Source organism: Rutidosis leptorrhynchoides, chromosome 3 (assembly GCF_046630445.1).
Source record: "Rutidosis leptorrhynchoides isolate AG116_Rl617_1_P2 chromosome 3, CSIRO_AGI_Rlap_v1, whole genome shotgun sequence".
In the NCBI taxonomy this organism is placed as follows: Eukaryota; Viridiplantae; Streptophyta; class Magnoliopsida; order Asterales; family Asteraceae; genus Rutidosis; species Rutidosis leptorrhynchoides.
In genome coordinates, this window is record NC_092335.1 from 168,111,651 (window position 1) to 168,135,307 (window position 23,657).

At 36.3% G+C, this 23,657-nt stretch overlaps 1 protein-coding gene across 1 annotated transcript; it reads left to right on the forward strand.

The window, feature by feature from the left end:
- The first annotated feature begins 329 nt into the window (after positions 1 to 329).
- LOC139900585 (uncharacterized) lies at positions 330 to 14,581 on the forward strand. Its single transcript, XM_071883350.1, has 3 exons — positions 330 to 368; positions 592 to 790; positions 13,890 to 14,581. Exons 1-3 carry the CDS (start codon positions 330 to 332, stop codon positions 14,579 to 14,581), a joined length of 930 nt encoding a protein of 309 aa, XP_071739451.1.
- Positions 14,582 to 23,657: the final 9,076 nt, after the last annotated feature.

The window sequence follows — 23,657 nt, forward strand, 5'->3', positions numbered from 1 at the left end:
AAAGCTTATCATGTATTTATTTTAGAATAATTATTAGTGTATTTATTCGCGTCAGAGGAGTTTTTCGATAATAATACAATGTAATAATAAAGATCCTTGACATGAATTTTTTAGAGTAATGGAACAATTTTTCCGATAATAATACAATCTAAATATGTAATAATAAAGATCGATTTTCAGAATAGTGTACAGAGGACGGTAATGAATCGTATCGCAGCTTCAATTCGAAATACAGCACCAAATCGAAAGAGGTTTCCTTCTGTAATAATTGTTATTGGAAGGCATGCTCCAAATGGACGGCTGGTTCTAGACTTATGAGATTCAAAAAAATGGCGAGAGAAAAGGTGAAGGGTGAATCATCATCAAAGGTCAGATGCAAATTATGCGATCCAAAACCAAAATTGAAAGGCAAGAAAAGTAAGAGGAAGGGTGATATGTCGAACAATCAATGCAGCTCAAATTTGGGATTGAAAAATAACGAAGATGAGATCAGGGAATTTGGGGAACAACTCGGATTGAGGTGGTCCAACCCCAATCCTCAGTAAGCTTTCCTTTTCATTCCTTTCGTTTCTGTATTATTTTTTAATGAAGGTTCTATCTCTTAATATTCGTGGGTTTGCGGCTGAGGGAAAATTCGGTTGGGTAAAGGGTATTTGTGTGAAAGAAAGACCTAGTATCGCTGCGTTTCAAGAAACTAAGTGTAGGTCGTTAAATGATGGGTGGGTGGAAGCTCAGTGGGGTAATAGTGAATTTGGTTTTGTGCAAAAAGAAGCTATCGGGAGTGCGGGTGGTATGCTTTTGATATGGGACACTGAAATGTCCCGTTCTTATTGATTAAAAACTTTCCATATTAATTAATTTCGTTGCGAGGTTTTGACCTCTATATGAGACGTTTTTCAAAGACTGCATTCATTTTTAAAACAAACCATAACCTTTATTTCATAAATAAAGGTTTAAAAAGCTTTACGTAGATTATCAAATAATGATAATCTAAAATATCCTGTTTACACACGACCATTACATAATGGTTTACAATACAAATATGTTACAACAAAATAAGTTTCTTGAATGCAGTTTTTACACAATATCATACAAGCATGGAATCCAAAACTCGTCCTTATTTAAGTATGCGACAGCGGAAGCTCTTAATAATCACCTGAGAATAAACATGCTTAAAACGTCAACAAAAATGTTGGTGAGTTATCGGTTTAACCTATATATATCAAATAATAATAATAGACCACAAGATTTCATATTTCAATACACATCCCATACATAGAGATAAAAATCATTCATATGGTGAACACCTGGTAACCGACATTAACAAGATGCATATATAAGAATATCCCCATCATTCCGGGACACCCTTCGGATATGATATAAATTTCGAAGTACTAAAGCATCCGGTACTTTGGATGGGGTTTGTTAGGCCCAATAGATCTATCTTTAGGATTCGCGTCAATTAGGGTGTCTGTTCCCTAATTCTTAGATTACCAGACTTAATAAAAAGGGGCATATTCGATTTCGATAATTCAACCATAGAATGTAGTTTCACGTACTTGTGTCTATTTTGTAAATCATTTATAAAACCTGCATGTATTCTCATCCCAAAAATATTAGATTTTAAAAGTGGGACTATAACTCACTTTCACAGATTTTTACTTCGTCGGGAAGTAAGACTTGGCCACTGGTTGATTCACGAACCTATAACAATATATACATATATATCAAAGTATGTTCAAAATATATTTACAACACTTTTAATATATTTTGATGTTTTAGGTTTATTAAGTCAGCTGTCCTCGTTAGTAACCTACAACTAGTTGTCCACAGTTAGATGTACAGAAATAAATCGATAAATATTATCTTGAATCAATCCACGACCCAGTGTATACGTATCTCAGTATTGATCACAACTCAAACTATATATATTTTGGAATCAACCTCAACCCTGTATAGCTAACTCCAACATTCACATATAGAGTGTCAATGGTTGTTCCGAAATATATATAGATGTGTCGACATGATAGGTCGAAACATTGTATACATGTCTATGGTATCTCAAGATTACATAATATACAATACAAGTTGATTAAGTTATGGTTGGAATAGATTTGTTACCAATTTTCACGTAGCTAAAATGAGAAAAATTATCCAATCTTGTTTTACCCATAACTTCTTCATTTTAAATCCGTTTTGAGTGAATCAAATTGCTATGGTTTCATATTGAACTCTATTTTATGAATCTAAACAGAAAAAGTATAGGTTTATAGTCAGAAAAATAACTTACAAGTTGTTTTTGTAAAGGTAGTCATTTCAGTCGAAAGAACGACGTCTAGATGACCATTTTAGAAAACATACTTCCACTTTGAGTTTAACCATAATTTTTGGATATAGTTTCATGTTCATAATAAAAATCATTTTCTCAGAATAACAACTTTTAAATCAAAGTTTATCATAGTTTTTAATTAACTAACCCAAAACAGCCCGCGGTGTTACTACGACGGCGTAAATCCGGTTTTACGGTGTTTTTCGTGTTTCCAGGTTTTAAATCATTAAGTTAGCATATCATATAGATATAGAACATGTGTTTAGTTGATTTTAAAAGTCAAGTTAGAAGGATTAACTTTTGTTTGCGAACAAGTTTAGAATTAACTAAACTATGTTATAGTGATTACAAGTTTAAACCTTGTAATAAGATAGCTTTATATGTATGAATCGAATTATGTTATGAACATCATTACTACCTTAAGTTCCTTGGATAAACCTACTGGAAAATAGAAAAATGGATCTAGCTTCAACGGATCCTTGGATGGCTCGAAGTTCTTGAAGCAGAATCATGACACGAAAACAAGTTCAAGTAAGATCATCACTTGAAATAAGATTGTTATAGTTATAGAAATTGAACCAAAGTTTGAATATGATTATTACCTTGTATTAGAATGATAACCTACTGTAAGAAACAAAGATTTCTTGAGGTTGGATGATCACCTTACAAGATTGGAAGTGAGCTAGCAAACTTGAAAGTATTCTTGATTTTATGTAACTAGAACTTGTAGAATATATGAAGAACACTTAGAACTTGAAGATAGAACTTGAGAGAGATCAATTAGATGAAGAAAATTGAAGAATGAAAGTGTTTGTAGGTGTTTTTGGTCGTTGGTGTATGGATTAGATGTAAAGGATATGTAATTTTGTTTTCATGTAAATAAGTCATGAATGATTACTCATATTTTTGTAATTTTATGAGATATTTCATGCTAGTTGCCAAATGATGGTTCCCACATGTGTTAGGTGACTCACATGGGCTGCTAAGAGCTGATTATTGGAGTGTATATACCAATAGTACATACATCTAAAAGCTGTGTATTGTACGAGTACGAATACGGGTGCATACGAGTAGAATTGTTGATGAAACTGAACGAGGATGTAATTGTAAGCATTTTTGTTAAGTAGAAGTATTTTGATAAGTGTATTGAAGTCTTTCAAAAGTGTATAAATACATATTAAAACACTACATGTATATACATTTTAACTGAGTCGTTAAGTCATCGTTAGTCGTTACATGTAAGTGTTGTTTTGAAACCTTTAGGTTAACGATCTTGTTAAATGTTGTTAACCCAATGTTTATAATATCAAATGAGATTTTAAATTATTATATTATCATGATATTATCATGTATGAATATCCCTTAATATGATATATATACATTAAATGTCTTTACAACGATAATCGTTACATATATGTCTCGTTTAAAAATCATTAAGTTAGTAGTCTTGTTTTTACATATGTAGTTCATTGTTAATATACTTAATGATATGTTTACTTATCATAGTATCATGTTAACTATATATATATATATATCCATATATATGTCATCATACAGTTTTTACAAGTTTTAACGTTCGTGAATCACCGGTCAACTTGGGTGGTCAATTGTCTATATGAAACATATTTCAATTAATCAAGTCTTAACAAGTTTGATTGCTTAACATGTTGGAAATATTTAATTATGTAAATATCAATCTCAATTAATATATATAAACATGGAAAAGTTCGGGTCACTACAGTACCTACCCGTTAAATAAATTTCGTCCCGAAATTTTAAGCTGTTGAAGGTGTTGACGAATCTTTTGGAAATAGATGCGGGTATTTATTCTTCATCTGATCTTCACGCTCCCAGGTGAACTCGGGTCCTCTACGAGCATTCCATCGAACCTTAACAATTGGTATCTTATTTTGCTTAAGTCTTTTAACCTCACGATCCAATATTTCGACGGGTTCTTCGATGAATTGAAGTTTTTCGTTGATTTGGATTTCATCTAATGGAATAGTGAGATCTTCTTTAGCAAAACATTTCTTCAAATTCGAGACGTGGAAAGTGTTATGTACAGCCGCGAGTTGTTGAGGTAACTCAAGTCGGTAAGCTACTGGTCCGACACGATCAATAATCTTGAATGGTCCAATATACCTTGGATTTAATTTCCCTCGTTTACCAAATCGAACAACGCCTTTCCAAGGTGAAACTTTAAGCATGACCATCTCTCCAATTTCAAATTCTATATCTTTTCTTTTAATGTCAGCGTAGCTCTTTTGTCTACTTTGGGCGGTTTTCAACCGTTGTTGAATTTGGATGATCTTCTCGGTAGTTTCTTGTATAATCTCCGGACCCGTAATCTGTCTATCCCCCACTTCACTCCAAAAAATCGGAGACCTGCACTTTCTACCATAAAGTGCTTCAAACGGCGCCATCTCAATGCTTGAATGGTAGCTGTTGTTGTAGGAAAATTCTGCTAACGGTAGATGTCGATCCCAACTATTTCCGAAATCAATAACACATGCTCGTAGCATGTCTTCAAGCGTTTGTATCGTCCTTTCGCTCTACCCATCAGTTTGTGGATGATAGGCAGTACTCATGTCTAGACGAGTTCCTAATGCTTGCTGTAATGTCTGCCATAATCTTGAAATAAATCTACCATCCCTATCAGAGATAATAGAGATTGGTATTCCATGTCTGGAGACGACTTCCTTCAAATACAGTCGTGCTAACTTCTACATTTTGTCATCTTCTCTTATTGGCAGGAAGTGTGCTGATTTGGTGAGACGATCAACTTTTACCCAAATAGTATCAAAACCACTTGCAGTCCTTGGCAATTTAGTGATGAAATCCATGGTAATGTTTTCCCATTTCCATTCCGGGATTTCGGGTTGTTGAAGTAGACCTGATGGTTTCTGATGCTCAGCTTTGACCTTAGAACACGTCAAACATTCTCCTACATATTTAGCAACATCGGCTTTCATACCCGGCCACCAAAAATGTTTCTTGAGATCCTTGTACATCTTCCCCGTTCCAGGATGTATTGAGAATCTAGTTTTATGAGCTTCTCTAAGTACCATTTCTCTCATATCTCCAAATTTTGGTACCCAAATCCTTTCAGCCCTATACCGGGTTCCATCTTCCCGAATATTAAGATGCTTCTCCGATCCTTTGGGTATTTCATCCTTCAAATTTCCCTCTTTTAAAACTCCTTGTTGCGCCTCCTTTATTTGAGTAGTAAGGTTATTATGAATCATTATATTCATAGATTTTACTCGAATGGGTTCTCTGTCCTTCCTGCTCAAGGCATCGGCTACCACATTTGCCTTCCCCGGGTGGTAACGAATCTCAAAGTCGTAATCATTCAACAATTCAATCCACCTACGCTGCCTCATATTCAGTTGTTTCTGATTAAATATGTGTTGAAGACTTTTGTGGTCGGTATATATAATACTTTTGACCCCATATAAGTAGTGCCTCCAAGTCTTTAATGCAAAAACAACCGCGCCTAATTCCAAATCATGCGTCGTATAATTTTGTTCGTGAATCTTCAATGTTCTAGACGCATAAGCAATCACCTTCGTTCATTGCATTAATACACAACCGAGACCTTGCTTTGATGCGTCACAATAAATCACAAAATCATCATTCCCTTCGGGCAATGACAATATAGGTGCCGTAGTTAGCTTTTTCTTCAATAACTGAAACGCTTTCTCTTGTTCATCATTCCATTCAAATTTCTTCCCTTTATGCGTTAATACAGTCAAGGGTTTTGCTATTCTGGAAAAATCTTGGATGAACCTTCTGTAGTAACCAGCTAATCCTAAAAACTGGCGTATGTGTTTCGGAGTTTTCGGGGTTTCCCACTTTTCAACAGTTTCTATCTTTGCTGGATCCACCTTAATACCTTCTTTGTTCACTATGTGACCGAGGAATTGAACTTCTTCCAACTAAAATGCACACTTTGAAAACTTACGTACAATTCTTCCTTCCTCAATACTTCTAACACCTTTCTCAAATGTTCACCGTGTTCTTGGTCATTCTTTGAGTAAATAAGTATGTCATCAATGAAAACAATGACAAACTTGTCAAGGTATGGTCCACACACTCAGTTCATAAGGTCCATGAACACAGCTGGTGCATTAGTTAAACCAAACGGCATGACCATAAACTCGTAATGACCGTAACGTGTTCTAAAAGCAGTCTTTGGAATATCATCTTCTTTCACCCGCATTTGATGATACCCGGAACGTAAGTCAATCTTTGAATAAACAGACGAGCCTTGTAGTTGATCAAATAAGTCGTCGATTCTCGGTAGTGGGTAGCGGTTCTTGATGGTAAGTTTGTTCAACTCTCGGTAGTCGATACACAACCTGAATGTACCATCTTTCTTCTTGACAAACAAAACAGGAGCTCCCCACGGTGATGTGCTTGGTCGAATGAAACCACGCTCTAAAAGTTCTTGTAATTGGCTTTGCAGTTCTTTCATCTCGCTGGGTGCGAGTCTGTAAGGAGCACGAGCTATTGGTGCAGCTCCTGGTACAAGATCTATTTGAAATTCAACGGATCGATGTGGGGGTAATCCCGGTAATTCTTTCGGAAATACATCGGGAAATTCTTTTGCAATGGGAACATCATTGATGCTCTTTTCTTCAGTTTGTACTTTCTCGACGTGTGCTAGAACAGCATAGCAACCTTTTCTTATTAGTTTTTGTGCCTTCAAATTACTAATAAGATGTAGCTTCGTGTTGCCCTTTTCTCCATACACCATTAAGGGTTTTCCTTTTTCTCGTATAATGCGAATTGTATTTTTGTAACAAACGATCTCTGCTTTCACTTCTTTCAACCAGTCCATACCGATTATCACATCAAAACTCCCTAACTCTACTGGTATCAAATCAATCTTAAATGTTTCGCTAACCAGTTTAATTTCTCGATTCCGACATATATTATCTGCTGAAATTAATTTACAATTTGCTAATTCGAGTAAAAATTTACTATTCAAAGGCGTCAATGGACAACTTAATTTAGCACAAAAATCTCTACTCATATAGCTTCTATCCGCACCCGAATCAAATAAAACGTAAGCAGATTTATTGTCAATAAGAAACGTACCCGTAACAAGCTCCGGGTCTTCCTGTGCCTCTGCCGCATTAATATTGAAAACTCTTCCGCGGCCCTGTCCATTCGTGTTCTCCTGGTTCGGGCAATTTCTAATAATGTGGCCCAGTTTTCCACATTTATAACAAACTACATTGGCATAACTTGCCCCGACACTACTTGCTCCGCCATTACTCGTTCCGACACCATTTGTTCCTTTCGTTCTATTAACCCCTGGTTCGTAGACCTCACACTTCGCCGCGCTATGACCATTTCTTTTACACTTGTTGCAAAATTTGGTGCAGAACCCCGAGTGATACTTTTCACACCTTTGGCATAGCTGCTTCTGATTGTTGTTGTTGTTGCGGTTATTATTGTTGTTGGGATGATTGTTGTAGTTGCTGCTGTTGTTGTTGTTGTTGTTGGGCTGTTTGTTGTAGTTGCGATTGCTGGGATAATTGTTGCGATTATTGTTGTAATTGTTGTTGTTGTTGTATTGGTGATTCTTATCACCGTTTTCCTCCCACTTTCTTTTGACTTGCTTCACATTGGTCTCTTCAGCAGTCTGTTCTTTAATTATTTCTTCAATCTGGTTTACTAGTTTGTGAGCCATTCTACATGCCTGTTGTATGGAGGCGGGCTCGTGTGAACTTATATCTTCTTGGATTCTTTCCGGTAATCCTTTCACAAACGCGTCGATCTTCTCTTCCTCATCTTCGAATGCTCCCGGACACAATAGGCACAATTCTGTGAATCGTCTTTCGTACGTGGTAATATCAAATCCTTGGGTTCGTAACCCTCTAAGTTCTGTCTTGAGCTTATTGACCTCGGTTCTGGGACGGTACTTCTCGTTCATCAAGTGCTTGAATGCTGACCACGGTAGTGCGTACGCATCGTCTTGTCCCACTTGCTTTAGATAGGTATTCCACCATGTTAACGCAGAACCTGTGAAGGTATGCGTAGCGTACTTCACTTTGTCCTCTTCAGTACACTTACTTATGGCAAACACCGATTCGACCTTCTCGGTCCACCGTTTCAATCCGATCGATCCTTCGGTTCCATCAAATTCCAAAGGTTTGCAGGCAGTGAATTCTTTGTAGGTGCATCCTACACGATTTCCTGTACTGCTAGATCCAAGGTTATTGTTGGTATGTAGCGCAGCCTGTACTGCGGCTATGTTTGAAGCTAGAAAAGTACGGAATTCCTCTTCATTCATATTCACGGTGTGTCGAGTAGTCGGTGCCATTTCCTTCAAAATAGTCAAATGGAACAAGTTAATCATACAGAATATTAAGAGTAGTTAATAGTATTTCGTAGCATAATATGAACTCATTTATAAAAGCTTTTTCTTCATATTAGCGTTTTATAAGTTTAAATTCGGGTAGTACCTACCCGTTAAGTTCATACTTAGTAGCTAATATACAATTCAACTACTACAATTCTATATGAAAAACTGATTATAATAATATTTCGCGTTCAAACTTTTACACAATATTTTACAAACTTACAATACCGCTTATTTTACATATAGCATGAAATATAGCACACAATAAATTTGATACAAGATGGTTGTGAAGATAATTCTAGCTAGTACACAAGTCGTTCAGCAAAGGCAATAAAGACACGTAATTCATACGTCCAGAAACAAGTCATGCATTCTGGTTTTACTAGGATTACTTCCCATCCTTGGTCTTGTGGAACATAACCGTTATGGCCGTTGATAAGACAGCGTGTTGTAACGTCGTCAAAGGGACGAGGGTTACGTAATGTCCAACAGTCCCGTAACAATCTAAAAACCTCATTTCTTACCCCAATTACCGACTCCGTCACTTGTGGGAAAGTTTTTGTTTAATAGTTGTAGCCCGATGTTCTTGTTCTCACTTTGGTGAGAAGCGAACATTACTAATCCGTAAGCATAACATGCTTCTTTATGTTGCATGTTAGCCGCTTTTTCTAAATCACGAAGTCCAATATTCGGATATATTGAGTCAAAATAATTTCTTAACCCATTGCGTAAAATAGCATTTGGGTTCCCCGCAATATATGCGTCAAAGTAAACACATCATAACTTATGGATTTCCCAATGTGATATCCCCCATCTTTCGAACGAAAGCCTTTTATAAATCAAGGCATTCTTGGAACGTTCTTCGAATGTCTTACAAACTGATCTCGCCTTAAATAGTTGTGCCGAAGAATTCTGACCGACTCTAGACAAGATTTCATCAATCATGTCTCCGGGTAGGTCTCTTAAAATATTGGGTTGTCTATCCATTTTGTGTTTTTATACTGTAAAATAGACAAGAGTTAGATTCATAAAAAAAAATACTTATTAATACAAGCAATTTTTACATATACCATAAAGCATAAGCACACTATATTACATATATTACACCACACGAATACAACTATCTTATTCCGACTCGCTTGTTTCTTCTTCTTCGGTTTTGGTTCGTTTTGTCAAGTTTCTAGGGATATATGATGTTCCCCTAATACGAGCCGTAATTTTCCACATTGGTTTAGAAAAACCTGGTGGTTTAGAGGTTCCCGGGTCATTGTTACAACTTAAGGACTTCGGAGGTTGACGATACATATAAAGTTCATCGGGGTTGGAATTAGGTTTCTCTATTTTTATGCCCTTTCCCTTATTATTTTCTTTTGCCTTTTTAAATTCAGTTGGGGTAATTTCTATAACATCATCGGAATTCTCGTCATAATCCGATTCATCGGAGAATTGGTAATCCTCCCAATATTTTGCTTCCTTGGCGGAAACACCATTGACCATAATTAACCTTGGTCGGTTGGTTGAGGATTTTCTTTTACTTAACCGTTTTATTATTTCCCCCACCGGTTCTATTTCTTCATCCGGTTCTGATTCTTCTTCCGGTTCCGATTCTTCTTCCGGTTCCGACTCTTCTTCCGGTCCCTCTTCGAGAACTTGTGAATCAGTCCACGAATCATTCCAATTTACATTTGACTCTTCATTATTATTAGGTGAGTCAATGGGACTTGTTTTAGAGGTAGACATCTATCACATAATATGAAACGCGTTAAGAGATTAATATATCACATAATATTCACATGTTAAAAATATATAGTTTCCAACAAAATTTGTTAAGCAATCATTTTTCAAGTAAACACGGTCGAAGTCCAGACTCACTAATGCATCCTAACAAACTCGATAAGACACACTAATGCAAAATTCTGGTTCTCTAAGACCAACGCTCGGATACCAACTGAAATGTCCCGTTCTTATTGATTAAAAACGTTCCATATTAATTGATTTCGTTGCGAGGTTTTGACCTCTATATGAGACGTTTTTCAAAGACTGCATTCATTTTTAAAACAAACCATAACCTTTATTTCATAAATAAAGGTTTAAAAAGCTTTACGTAGATTATCAAATAATGATAATCTAAAATATCCTGTTTACACACGACCATTACATAATGGTTTACAATACAAATATGTTACAACAAAATAAGTTTCTTGAATGCAGTTTTTACACAATATCATACAAGCATGGACTCCAAATCTCGTCCTTATTTAAGTATGCGACAGCGGAAGCTCTTAATAATCACCTGAGAATAAGCATGCTTAAAACGTCAACAAAAATGTTGGTGAGTTATAGGTTTAACCTATATATATCAAATCATAATAATAGACCACAAGATTTCATATTTCAATACACATCCCATACATAGAGATAAAAATCATTCATATGGTGAACACCGGGTAACCGACATTAACAAGATGCATATATAAGAATATCCCCATCATTCCGGGACACCCTTCGGATATGATATAAATTTCGAAGTACTAAAGCATCCGGTACTTTGGATGGGGTTTGTTAGGCCCAATAGATCTATCTTTAGGATTCACGTCAATTAGGGTGTCTGTTCCCTAATTCTTAGATAACCAGACTTAATAAAAAGGGGCATATTCGATTTCGATAATTCAACCATAGAATGTAGTTTCACGTACTTGTGTCTATTTTGTAAATCATTTATAAAACCAGCATGTATTCTCATCCCAAAAATATTAGATTTTAAAAGTGGGACTATAACTCACTTTCACAGATTTTTACTTCGTCGGGAAGTAAGACTTGGCCACTGGTTGATTCACGAACCTATAACAATATATACATATATATCAAAGTATGTTCAAAATATATTTACAACACTTTTAATATATTTTGATGTTTTAAGTTTATTAAGTCAGCTGTCCTCGTTAGTAACCTACAACTAGTTGTCCACAGTTAGATGTACAGAAATAAATCGATAAATATTATCTTGAATCAATCCACGACCCAGTGTATACGTATCTCAGTATTGATCACAACTCAAACTATATATATTTTGGAATCAACCTCAACCCTGTATAGCTAACTCCAACATTCACATATAGAGTGTCTATGGTTGTTCCGAAATATATATAGATGTGTCGACATGATAGGTCGAAACATTGTATACGTGTCTATGGTATCTCAAGATTACATAATATACAATACAAGTTGATTAAGTTATGGTTGGAATAGATTTGTTACCAATTTTCACGTAGCTAAAATGAGAAAAATTATCCAATCTTGTTTTACCCATAACTTCTTCATTTTAAATCCGTTTTGAGTGAATCAAATTGCTATGGTTTCATATTGAACTCTATTTTATGAATCTAAACATAAAAAGTATAGGTTTATAGTCAGAAAAATAACTTACAAGTCGTTTTTGTAAAGGTAGTCATTTCAGTCGAAAGAACGACGTCTAGATGACCATTTTAGAAAACATACTTCCACTTTGAGTTTAACCATAATTTTTGGATATAGTTTCATGTTCATAATAAAAATCATTTTCTCAGAATAACAACTTTTAAATCAAAGTTTATCATAGTTTTTAATTAACTAACCCAAAACAGCCCGCGGTGTTACTACGACGGCGTAAATCCGGTTTTACGGTGTTTTTCGTGTTTCCAGGTTTTAAATCATTAAGTTAGCATATCATATAGATATAGAACATGTGTTTAGTTGATTTTAAAAGTCAAGTTAGAAGGATTAACTTTTGTTTGCGAACAAGTTTAGAATTAACTAAACTATGTTATAGTGATTACAAGTTTAAACCTTCGAATAAGATAGCTTTATATGTATGAATCGAATGATGTTATGAACATCATTACTACCTTAAGTTCCTTGGATAAACCTACTGGAAAAATAGAAAAATGGATCTAGCTTCAACGGATCCTTGGATGGCTCGAAGTTCTTGAAGCAGAATCATGACACGAAAACAAGTTCAAGTAAGATCATCACTTGAAATAAGATTGTTATAGTTATAGAAATTGAACCAAAGTTTGAATATGATTATTACCTTGTATTAGAATGATAACCTACTGTAAGAAACAAAGATTTCTTGAGGTTGGATGATCACCTTACAAGATTGGAAGTGAGCTAGCAAACTTGAAAGTATTCTTGATTTTATGTAACTAGAACTTGTAGAATATATGAAGAACACTTAGAACTTGAAGATAGAACTTGAGAGAGATCAATTAGATGAAGAAAATTGAAGAATGAAAGTGTTTGTAGGTGTTTTTGGTCGTTGGTGTATGGATTATATATAAAGGATATGTAATTTTGTTTTCATGTAAATAAGTCATGAATGATTACTCATATTTTTGTAATTTTATGAGATATTTCATGCTAGTTGCCAAATGATGGTTCCCACATGTGTTAGGTGACTCACATGGGCTGCTAAGAGCTGATCATTGGAGTGTATATACCAATAGTACATACATCTAAAAGCTGTGTATTGTACGAGTACGAATACAGGTGCATACGAGTAGAATTGTTGATGAAACTGAACGAGGATGTAATTGTAAGCATTTTTGTTAAGTAGAAGTATTTTGATAAGTGTATTGAAGTCTTTCAAAAGTGTATAAATACATATTAAAACACTACATGTATATACATTTTAACTGAGTCGTTAAGTCATCGTTAGTCGTTACATGTAAGTGTTGTTTTGAAACCTTTAGGTTAACGATCTTGTTAAATGTTGTTAACCCAATGTTTATAATATCAAATGAGATTTTAAATTATTATATTATCATGATATTATCATGTATGAATATCCCTTAATATGATATATATACATTAAATGTCTTTACAACGATAATCGTTACATATATGTCTCGTTTAAAAATCATTAAGTTAGTAGTCTTGTTTTTACATATGTAGTTCATTGTTAATATACTTATTGATATGTTTACTTATCATAGTATCATGTTAACTATATATATATCCATATATATGTCATCATACAGTTTTTACAAGTTTTAACGTTCGTGAATCACCGGTCAACTTGGGTGGTCAATTGTCTATATGAAACATATTTCAATTAATCAAGTCTTAAAAAGTTTGATTGCTTAACATGTTGGAAATATTTAATTATGTAAATATCAATCTCAATTAATATATATAAACATGGAAAAGTTCGGGTCACTACAGACACAACCTCCTTTGAGGTGTCAAACGCAATGGGGGGTGATTACTTTCTTGCAATTCGAGGTATATGGAGAAATTCGGGTAATGAGTCAATCATTGTAAATGTTTATGGACCACACAACGATGCGGATAAAAAAGTGTTTTTACATTCGTTAGGCGGTCTAGTGAGTAGTTATGAGGGGGCGTGGTTGTTGTGTGGGGATTTTAACGAGGTTAGGGAAGATGAAGATATATTAAATTGTGTCTTTTCTCAAGCCAGGGCGAATCGTTTCAATGAGTTTATAGAAAAAAATAACTTGATTGAGATTCCTCTAAATGGTAAGAAGTTTACGCGGGTAAGTGATGATGGGTCAAAATTTAGTAAGATCGATAGGTTCTTTGTGACGGACTCATTTATTCAACTTTGGGAGGACCTCTCCATTATCTCCTTAGAGAGATTTCTCTCGGATCACTCTCCATTACTACTTCGAGATAAAGTTATAGACTATGGCCCCAAGCCGTTTAAAGTTTTTGACGAATGGTTTAACCGAGAGGGTATGGATAAAATTATTGAAGAGGCTTGGGAGGATGAAGTAAAGGGAAGAAGGCTTGACTGCAACTTTCGGGATAGACTTAAGAACGTCAAATTTGCGCTTAAAAATGGAGTACGAACACGTTTGGGGGTCTTGACAAGGAATTAAATGACCTTAAAGAGGAGGCCATGGAATGGGAAATGAAGGCTGAATGTCAACAATTAAATGATTCAGAAATGAAATTATGGTTAGATTGTAGGAGGCGATGGATCGAGAAAGAAAAAGTCAAAGCAAGCATGTTGAAGCAAAAAGCTAGAATACGGTGGGTCTTGGAGGGGGATGAAAACTCTAAGTTTTTTCATTCGTCCATCCGTAGAAGATACAACAAAAGCAACATTCGAGGTTTAATCGTTAACGGCGTGTGGACTGAAAATCCATCAGAGGTCAAACTTGCTGTTTTCGAACATTATAAAAATCTTTTTGGTCAAAACAGAAGCAGTAGGTTGAGCTTTATAGGATGGGCTGATGGTGGGCCGGAGCATTTTAATGAAACAGTGGGAATAGATGTACAAAACGAATCACACAGGCCCTTTCATGTAGGTGAAGCTGAAGTCGGATATAGGCTGCAAAATGAAACACACTCATTATCAGCCTCTTCTGTTATTTCTGCAAGTCAACGGGTCGAGCTAGAAAGTCAATTCACGGAGGAAGAAATATGGGGGGCGGTAAAAGATTGTGCGAGCAATAAAGCACCCGGGCCGGACGGTTTCAACCTAAGGTTCTACAAAAAATTCTGGAGCGTTATTAAAGGTGATCTTGTCGAGGCAATTAAGTCGTTTTGGCTCAATGGGAAGATTTCGGATGGGTGTAATGCGTCTTTCATCACGCTTATCCCTAAAAAATCGGACCCATTAAACCTAAATGACTACCGTCCTATAAGTCTAATAGGAAGTTTCTACAAAGTTGTGGCTAAACTACTATCAAACCGGTTAAAAAAGGTGATTCCTCAACTTGTTGGTTTTGAGCAAAAGGCTTTCATTAAAGGTAGAAACATCATTGACGGTGCGTTAATAGCTAATGAAACACTCGAGTACCTTAAACAAAAACGATTGAAAAGCCTTGTTTTCAAAGTCGATTTCGAAAAGGCCTTCGATTGTCTTTCTTGGGATTTTTTGATGGAAATCATGGAGATCATGGGTTTTGGGATGAAATGGAGGAAATGGATTATGTCATGTCTTAAGTCGGCTTCGATATCTATTTTGGTGAATGGCTCACCCACCAATGAGTTCAAACTTGAAAGAGGAGTAAGGCAAGGTGATCCCCTTTCACCTTTTCTTTATATATTGGCGGCGGAGGGGTTAAATTTACTAACTAAGTCCGCGGTAAGGAAGAAATTATATAATGGTGTGGAGATAGGTCGAGATAAGATCCAAATATCGAATTTACAATACGCGGATGATACGATTTTTTTCGGTACATGGAGTGCGAATAATATTGATAATCTAATGAAGATCCTTAAGTGTTTTGAGTTGGCGTCGGGTCTAAAAGTCAATTATATCAAAAGTAATCTTTTTGGTGTAAATGTGGATCATATGGAGGTTGCGGCCATGGCAAATTTATTCGGTTGTAAGGTTGGGAAGTTTCCGTCTACCTATCTTGGATTACCAATCGGCGCAAATATGAACAAGATGGAAAGTTGGAAACCGGTTATTAATAAATTCGAGAAAAGACTAGCGGATTGGAAAGCGCGTTCAATGTCATTCGGTGGACGTTTGACGCTCGTGAAGTCGGTGCTCAATAGTTTGCCATTGTATTTTTTCTCGCTCTTCCGTGCCCCGCAATGTGTGTTGAAAAATCTCGAGTGTGTGAGGAGAAATTTTTTTTGGGGTGGGTCGGGAAAGGAAACCAAAATTCCGTGGGTTAAATGGGATGAGGTTCTTCTTCCTTTCGAGGAAGGAGGATTAAATCTCGGGGCTCTCAAAAGTTCCAACTTGGCTTTAATCGGCAAGTGGTGGTGGAGGTTTAAAATCGAAACCACTTCCTTGTGGGTTAGGGTGATTCGGAGCATTTATGGGGATTCGGGCGGGCTCATATCGGGTGGGAATTTTCTCTCAAAAAATTCATGCTGGACTAATATTATTAAAGCAGGTGGAAGCATAGAATCTGTTGGTATTCCTTTCTTGAACTCATTTCGTAGAAATATTGGCAGCGGGAAGGACACGTCTTTTTGGCTCGATCCATGGCTAGGGGATACAACACTAAGAAGCAGATTTGGAAGGCTTTTTAAGCTTGATTCGGACCAGAATGCCTCGTCAGCGATAGAGTAATGTGGAACGGGTCTTTTGGTTTAGGAACGTGGCAGTGGAGAAGATCTCCTTCAGGCAGGTCGCTTAATGAATTGGATGAGCTGAATGAGCTGTTAAAACAGGTGCAGGTGACCGAAGGAAGACAAGATTCGTGGGGGTGGTTGCTAAGCAAAAATGGAAGGTATGAAACACACTGTATGTCGGTCTTATTGAACTCAAAAATTCTTGTTGCGGGCACGAATCGTTTTGAGACTATGAAGAATAACTTGGTTCCAAAAAAAGTCGAGGTGTTCATTTGGAGAACGAGAAAAAGAAGATTGCCCGTCTTGACGGAACTCGATAAGCGGGGCATTGACCTTAATTCAACCTGATGTCTCGTTTGCGATGATGATGTCGAAACGGTCGATCATTCTATACTCTTTTGCAAAGAAGCTTTTGGGATTTGGGCTAAAGTGTATGATTGGTGGGGTTTAAGTGGTGCCGCAAATGTAAGCATTGGTGAGACGTTCGGTGAAAATCCACCAAACACAATGTCGGGAATTGGTGCGAAGATTTGGCAAGCGGTTAAGTGGACGTGTGGCTACCTTGTTTGGAAAAATCGCAATCAAAAAATCTTTAGGAAGAAATGTTGGAGTATTCCGGTAGCGCTCAACGAAATTCAAGTCACGAGTTATGAATGGATCGCAAAACGGTGCAAATCGAAACATATTGATTGGCACAATTGGTTACATTCTCCACAAAAATTGGTAAATGTTTAGAAACGCTAGTCTCATTAGGTTACTTCCTTAGCATCCTAGTGTTGGATTAGCGTTATCGTGTTGTGGTAATGTATCTAAATCGGGGTTATGAGGTTGTTTAGTATTGCAACCATACTTGTAACATGTACATTTTCGAGATTAATAATATATTTTGCTTTTCAAAAAAAAAAAAAAAAAAAAAAAAAAAAAAACTATGGCTGATAAAGAATTTACTTGCTTGTTCGGCCGAGCTAAAATTGAGTTGTATTCATCCCAATCCATCCCTGTTCATGTATTGTAGTGACGATGAAAAGTTGATGTTTGCTACAAGGCTGTTAAAACAAAACTCCATCGAGCCTCTTCTGCAGCCGAAGTGAAATTCTTGTGGCCCAAAGTGAATATCAACCCGTCTTAGTATTATTATTATGCACTTATATTACCTATATATATCCTCTGGTTTCGTGTGAATTTGTTTTATCTTTTGATATTGGCTAGACTTGTGGTTATGGCTCTTTTTTATGTATTTAAATAGCTTCTTGTGGCCCAAAGTGAATATCAACCCATCTTAGTATTATTATGCACTTATATTAGATAGCTATATCCTCTGGTTTCGTGTGAATTTGTTTTATCTTTTGATATTGGCTAGACTTGTGGTTATGGCTCTTATGTAATTAAATAGCTTTTAGAGTCATACTTCTTGCTTTGGTTACGATTTTAATACTGAAATATAATCATAGATATATTCTTATTATTATTGAAATATAACAGTTCAGTAAATGGGCGCATCGCTTGGATGGGTAACAGGTTCAGGTCAAGCTACTACTTGTAGGACAAGCGAAATCCTCTTTTGTATTTTCATTTATTTATAGTTACATATATTTATTGTTTTAATTATATTGAAAATATATAAACCTTGAATACATTTTGGTTAACTTTTAATGCTGCTCGACCGTTTCAGTCTGTAAGAGGCAAAGTATAACCCAAATTGACATGTTAACCCGTAAATAGTTCTAACAGTCCATCTCTTGAATTCTATTTTTCGGGAAATATATAAATAAAACAACTTTTTATTTTCTCCTTTTGGATGTAAAACATGAGTTTACACCCAACAATTACATGAATAATACAATTTCCAATATTTCCCATATTTGAAGGTTATCAGATTTTTGCGTTTGATGCAAGTTTGGTATTTTAGTAATTAAACATAACTAGTTTACGAACACTCGCTTCACGCCGGGGGTTCGGTTTTCAATGTATTTTAGTGCGTTTAGTTTGTAAAATTATTTCGTGGCTAACGATGATGTCATTAAGCGCAACTCGAGTCGAACTAAAAGGTATAATCCGTGAAAGATTTAAATGTTATTTTAAATTAACAATATATGTGCTATGTGCATCTCCGCGTTTCGCTATGGAATTGTCGACTTTTAAAAATTTAACGCAAAATCAACGTGTATGAAAAGTACCTCAAGTATTTAGCGTTTTTTTAAAAGATTCCATTTTGCGTATAGTTAGTGACATTGTGTTCCTAAAATTATTTCGAGTTTAACGATGGTGTCGGAAAAATTTAACTCGTTGCGAGCGAGAAGATATGACCCATTGAATATTTGGGTGGAGTTTAGTTAAGATTTTTTATGAAAATGGTTATTTGACACTTTACCCCCTGTTTGGGGGGCGGTTTTAATTTTTGAACAAAGTTTGGGGTTTTTTGGAAAAAATGAAAAAAAGGTGAAAACAAAAAAAAAATAAAAAAAATAAAAAAAAAGATGAAAGGACGAAATATATTATATAATATTATTATAGTTATAATAACGGGAAGGCGAGCCGGGTCGGGTCGGGGTAAGGGGGTAGGGTTGGGGGGTTTTTTCAGGGCCGGTCCCGAGAATTTGAGTGCCCCGAGCGAGGTGAAAAAAAAAGGCCCTAACATTTTGTGATTGAGCTTCTTAACTTGTTCCGCAAAAGTCGCATTCTCGTTGCCTAATATTTCCCAATATGTTCATAACCAAACAATAACAACAATAATGACAACAAAAAAAAAAAAAAAAAAAAAAAAAAAAAACACTCAAACTGACGTTAGATAAAACTGAGTGGGGGTGCGTATCTCTTAAGCTAAGGCTTTGATCCCACATCGATGTAAAAACAAAAATTTATTCCCTATAAAAGCAAAGGACTTGGTTTCAATTTAAAATGAATAAATTTTGGTTTCATTCCTAGTGCCTGATTCCCTTTCTTTGGGCTTCGTATTGTGTTTTGTATATTGGGATTATCACCAAAATGTCTTTTTTTGAATTGGGATTATCACCAAAATTCCTTTTTTTGAAGCTTGTTGACTGACAGCCCTAAAAAAAAAAGTTTGACAATTTGCCCTCGCAAGGCGCAAGACACCTTGCGTCTTTGCGACCTTGCGTGTTTCCCTAAAAGAACTAGTTAAATGATCAGTTTGCGTTCACTGTTCCCTTACAACCACACACATACGCAAACTCCTCTCTGGTGCCCTTTCGCTCGTCATTCGCAAGATCGTTATCAAGCTTTCTTACATTCTCCAAACACTCGCAAATCACTCGCAAAATCTTCATCATCATCCTCACGTCATCCTCCTCACATCTTCATCGTTACTAGATCTTCTTCATCCTTCCATCTTCGATCTTCCCGAGTACAAGCGAGCTTCTACGCCACCAACATCATCGAATCACCATCATCGTTCACTATGTCTCAAGAACAGGTTAGATTTCTTAGATCTATGTTATATTATTCGATCTACTTCATAGTTCTTAGATTTATGTGCTAAAACAAAGTTTTTGCACTCTTTGCACGCCAACTGTTCGATAAAATGTGTCAACGAAATTTGTTTGTATTTTGTGTTTTTGATTGTATATTATTGAGATTGCGTATGATACACATGAATTTTTGCTAGATTTAAGTTGTGTAACTCTGTTGCTATGTAGACGCAAGACAATCCTTGCGTCCTTGCGTATGCCTCACAATGTACGCAAGGTGATATTTGCGTCCTTGCGTTTGGCATAAGGTTACCTTTGCATGTGCACCCAAGGTAATCCTTGCGTCCTTGCGTCTTGATCATAGGTTACGCAAGGTTAACCTTGCGTCCTTGCGTCTTGCACATAGGTTACGCAAGGTTAACCTTGCGTCCTTGCGGCCTTGTACGCAATCTCTGTCTTGCGTGCTTGCGTCTATGTGATTTTCTTCTGATGTTCTTCTGACTTTTACAGGGCTATGTGGAAGGTAAATTGACCATGAAGAATATGTTGACCGTGATTCCTCAGGTCAAGAAAATGTTGACTGAGAGACAAGAAAAATTATTTAGAAGTACATGCTTTGGTCCCTGGTTAGATCTTTCATACACGGGTAATGATCCTGGCCTAGTACATGCCAAGTTCCAACGAAAATGTGAGCGTTCAGCAAAATTAGATGCTAGTAAGTACCCTGAAGAGCAACAAGATATATGGTTTCATTTTTCTCCTAATTTTATGATTAGATTTGGTCGGCGTGAATTTTGTTTAGTCACCGGCTTTATGTTTGGTAGCCGGACGGACATGGCACATTACATCCCTCGAAATTATGAATCTAAGACCGCACCCATTAGACGGCGTTGTTTTCCAGAGCGTCCCGATGCCAGCAACATTTTGGTTAGTGATATACAAAACATCCTTATCAAAAAACAAGGTGCTGTAAAGGTTCCCAAGGATAGTGACGATGATATTATTCGACTAGCTATAATTTTGATCGTAGAGAGAGCGTTTATGGGGAAGCAGGGGCAACATGTGGTTAGTAAACAGTTTCTATGGTTGGTTGAAGATTTCAATAAGGTGAACGCGTACCCATGGGGGTCTCGTATTTGGGATGCTACTTACTCAGCGGTGAGCGAAGGTTTTGAGGTTCGAGAAAGCCAATTAGAGAGTGGGGGTGGAAGGCTTACACTTTGGCTGGTTTTATGTGGGCATTTAAGATTTGGATCCTCGAGGCATACCGTCGTACCATTAAGAGTTTTGCAACCAAAACTGATAAGGATGGAGTATCAAGAGCATTATTTTGGAAGCGTTCATCTGCTGAAACCTTTACAGTGTCTGACTACCTAAAACTTTTACATATAATGGTTAGTTAATATCTCCAAGAGCTTTTTATATAGTGTATATACAGCAGTTTCTGTTTGAACAGAGTAGTTTTGTGTATCGCAAGAGGACGCAAGATACACCTTGCGTCCTTGCGTATGTCGCAAGGATGTCCTTGCGTCCTTGCGTGTGGTCCCTGGGTTATACTTGTTACAGGCGCAAGAATCATGCTTGCGTCCTTGCGTGTGTCGCAAGTTTACTCTTGCGTCCTTGCGTCTATTCGCAAGATGCTCTTTGTGTTCTTGCGTCTAGACGCAAAATGACTTTTGCGTCCTTGCGTCCTTTTTTTTTTACTAATATAAGTTCATTTCAGGATGATTGTCCGAAGAAAAAAAGACCTTTTCGTTCCCTGCACCCATCTGAGACAGAGAGAGGTTGTCAATGGTGGATCCAGAGTTCCTCTTACTTTCAAGGAGAGGTTGTTGAAGACGAGGAAAATACACAAGATGATAATCAAGTTGAAGAGGAGTTGGGTGGCAGTTTGAAAGAATTATTACAGGAGGAGTTAGAGCAGACCTCGAACCCTCATCCATCACAAAAAGGCAACAATTTGCAGGAATTATTGCGTATGGTTAATATGTTGACTAAGAGGGTGGATGATCAAGAAAAGGAGTTGGCTGATTGTAAAAAGAAGCTTGATGATCATGAAAAACGTTTGAAAGAACAGGAACACCAGGAACACCAGGAACACCATCGGGTAAACTAGGCGCAAGGTTGTTTTGCAACCTTGCGTCTTGCCTGTTATATTGGCGCAAGGTTTTCCTTGTGTCCTTGCGCCTGACGTTAAATCAGACGCAAGTACCTTCTTGCGTCCTTGCGTCTTGTTTGTAATTTAGGCGCAGGTTTTACTTGCGTCCCTAACTCAGACGCAAGGACTTATTTGCGACCTTGCGTATGGCTTCTTGTCTTTTTTTTGCGTTTTGTTCATTATAGTATGTTGATAACGAGGATGCATATGTTGATCCTCGATCTTTCTCTGACAATGATACATCTCCGAGGGTTGTTAGACGTGGGAAAAGAGAAAGAAGGCCCACTCATGTTTTAAATTCCCCTTTCACAACACCGGGCTACAGAAAACCATTGGAGAAGGTATGTCTGTAACATTCACCAGACGCAAGGTTTTCCTTGCGTCCTTGCGCCTGATGTTTATAAGTCCTTGCGTTTTGCGTCTTTGTTTACGCAAGATATATCTTGCGTCCTTGCGTATGATTGCTGACTCATAGATATTATACAGTTGTCTGACGAAGTAGCTTCTAGAGTAAAAAGGCTGAAAGTTTCTCATCAAGGGACTAAAGTGTAATGACCCGGACTTTTTCGATCAATTTATACTTATAAGATTAATATTTACATAAATTAAACCTTACCAACATGATAAGCAATCTAAATTGTTGAGATTTATGTTTTTGAAAAGAGTTTTACACAACGTTTGACCGTCCAATTTGACCGATGATATCACGAACTATATAACATACGATAATTATACGTTTATGTATATATATGTATTTATATATATTTAACATGATCTAAGGATGTTTAACATCTCATTGGGTACTAATAACAATGAGTTATAAGTATATTTTGAAACTACTAACTTAAGTTTTCAAAACGATAACTATACGTAACGTTCTTCGACATAAATACTTATAACCTATAATACTTATACATGCATCGTATAGATATGTATTTTATCACTTTTAAAGGGCTTACATACATAAAACAATATAAGTATATTTACAAAAGATAGCTATATTTGAATCCTCGTTCCGTTTTCTCAAAGATTTCTACACGTATATCTAGGGTATATGTACCCGTATCATACGCAGCTTCTAGATGTATTTACTATTGGTATATACCAATAAAAATCTGCTCCTTAGCAGCCTTAAATGATTAAGAAACATGTGGAACCAACCATTTGTCAAGTAGCATGAATTATTTAGCAAGAAAACAAAGTTAGGTATCTTTTTTTTCCTTTATAACCTAAAAACGTTTTTATGCATGCACACCATTTCTTCACCCCATTTTCTCATACTTACACTCCCATTTCTCTCTCAAAATACTCTTAACTTCATACTTGATC

Coding starts and splice junctions, on each gene's coding strand:
- LOC139900585 (XM_071883350.1), top strand. CDS start 330: ATGGCGAGAGAAAAGGTGAAGGGTGAATCATCATCAAAG. Junction 369..591: donor AGGGTGAATCATCATCAAAG/GTCAGATGCAAA, acceptor TTTTTAATGAAG/GTTCTATCTCTTAATATTCG. Junction 791..13,889: donor AGCTATCGGGAGTGCGGGTG/GTATGCTTTTGA, acceptor AACATGGAAAAG/TTCGGGTCACTACAGACACA.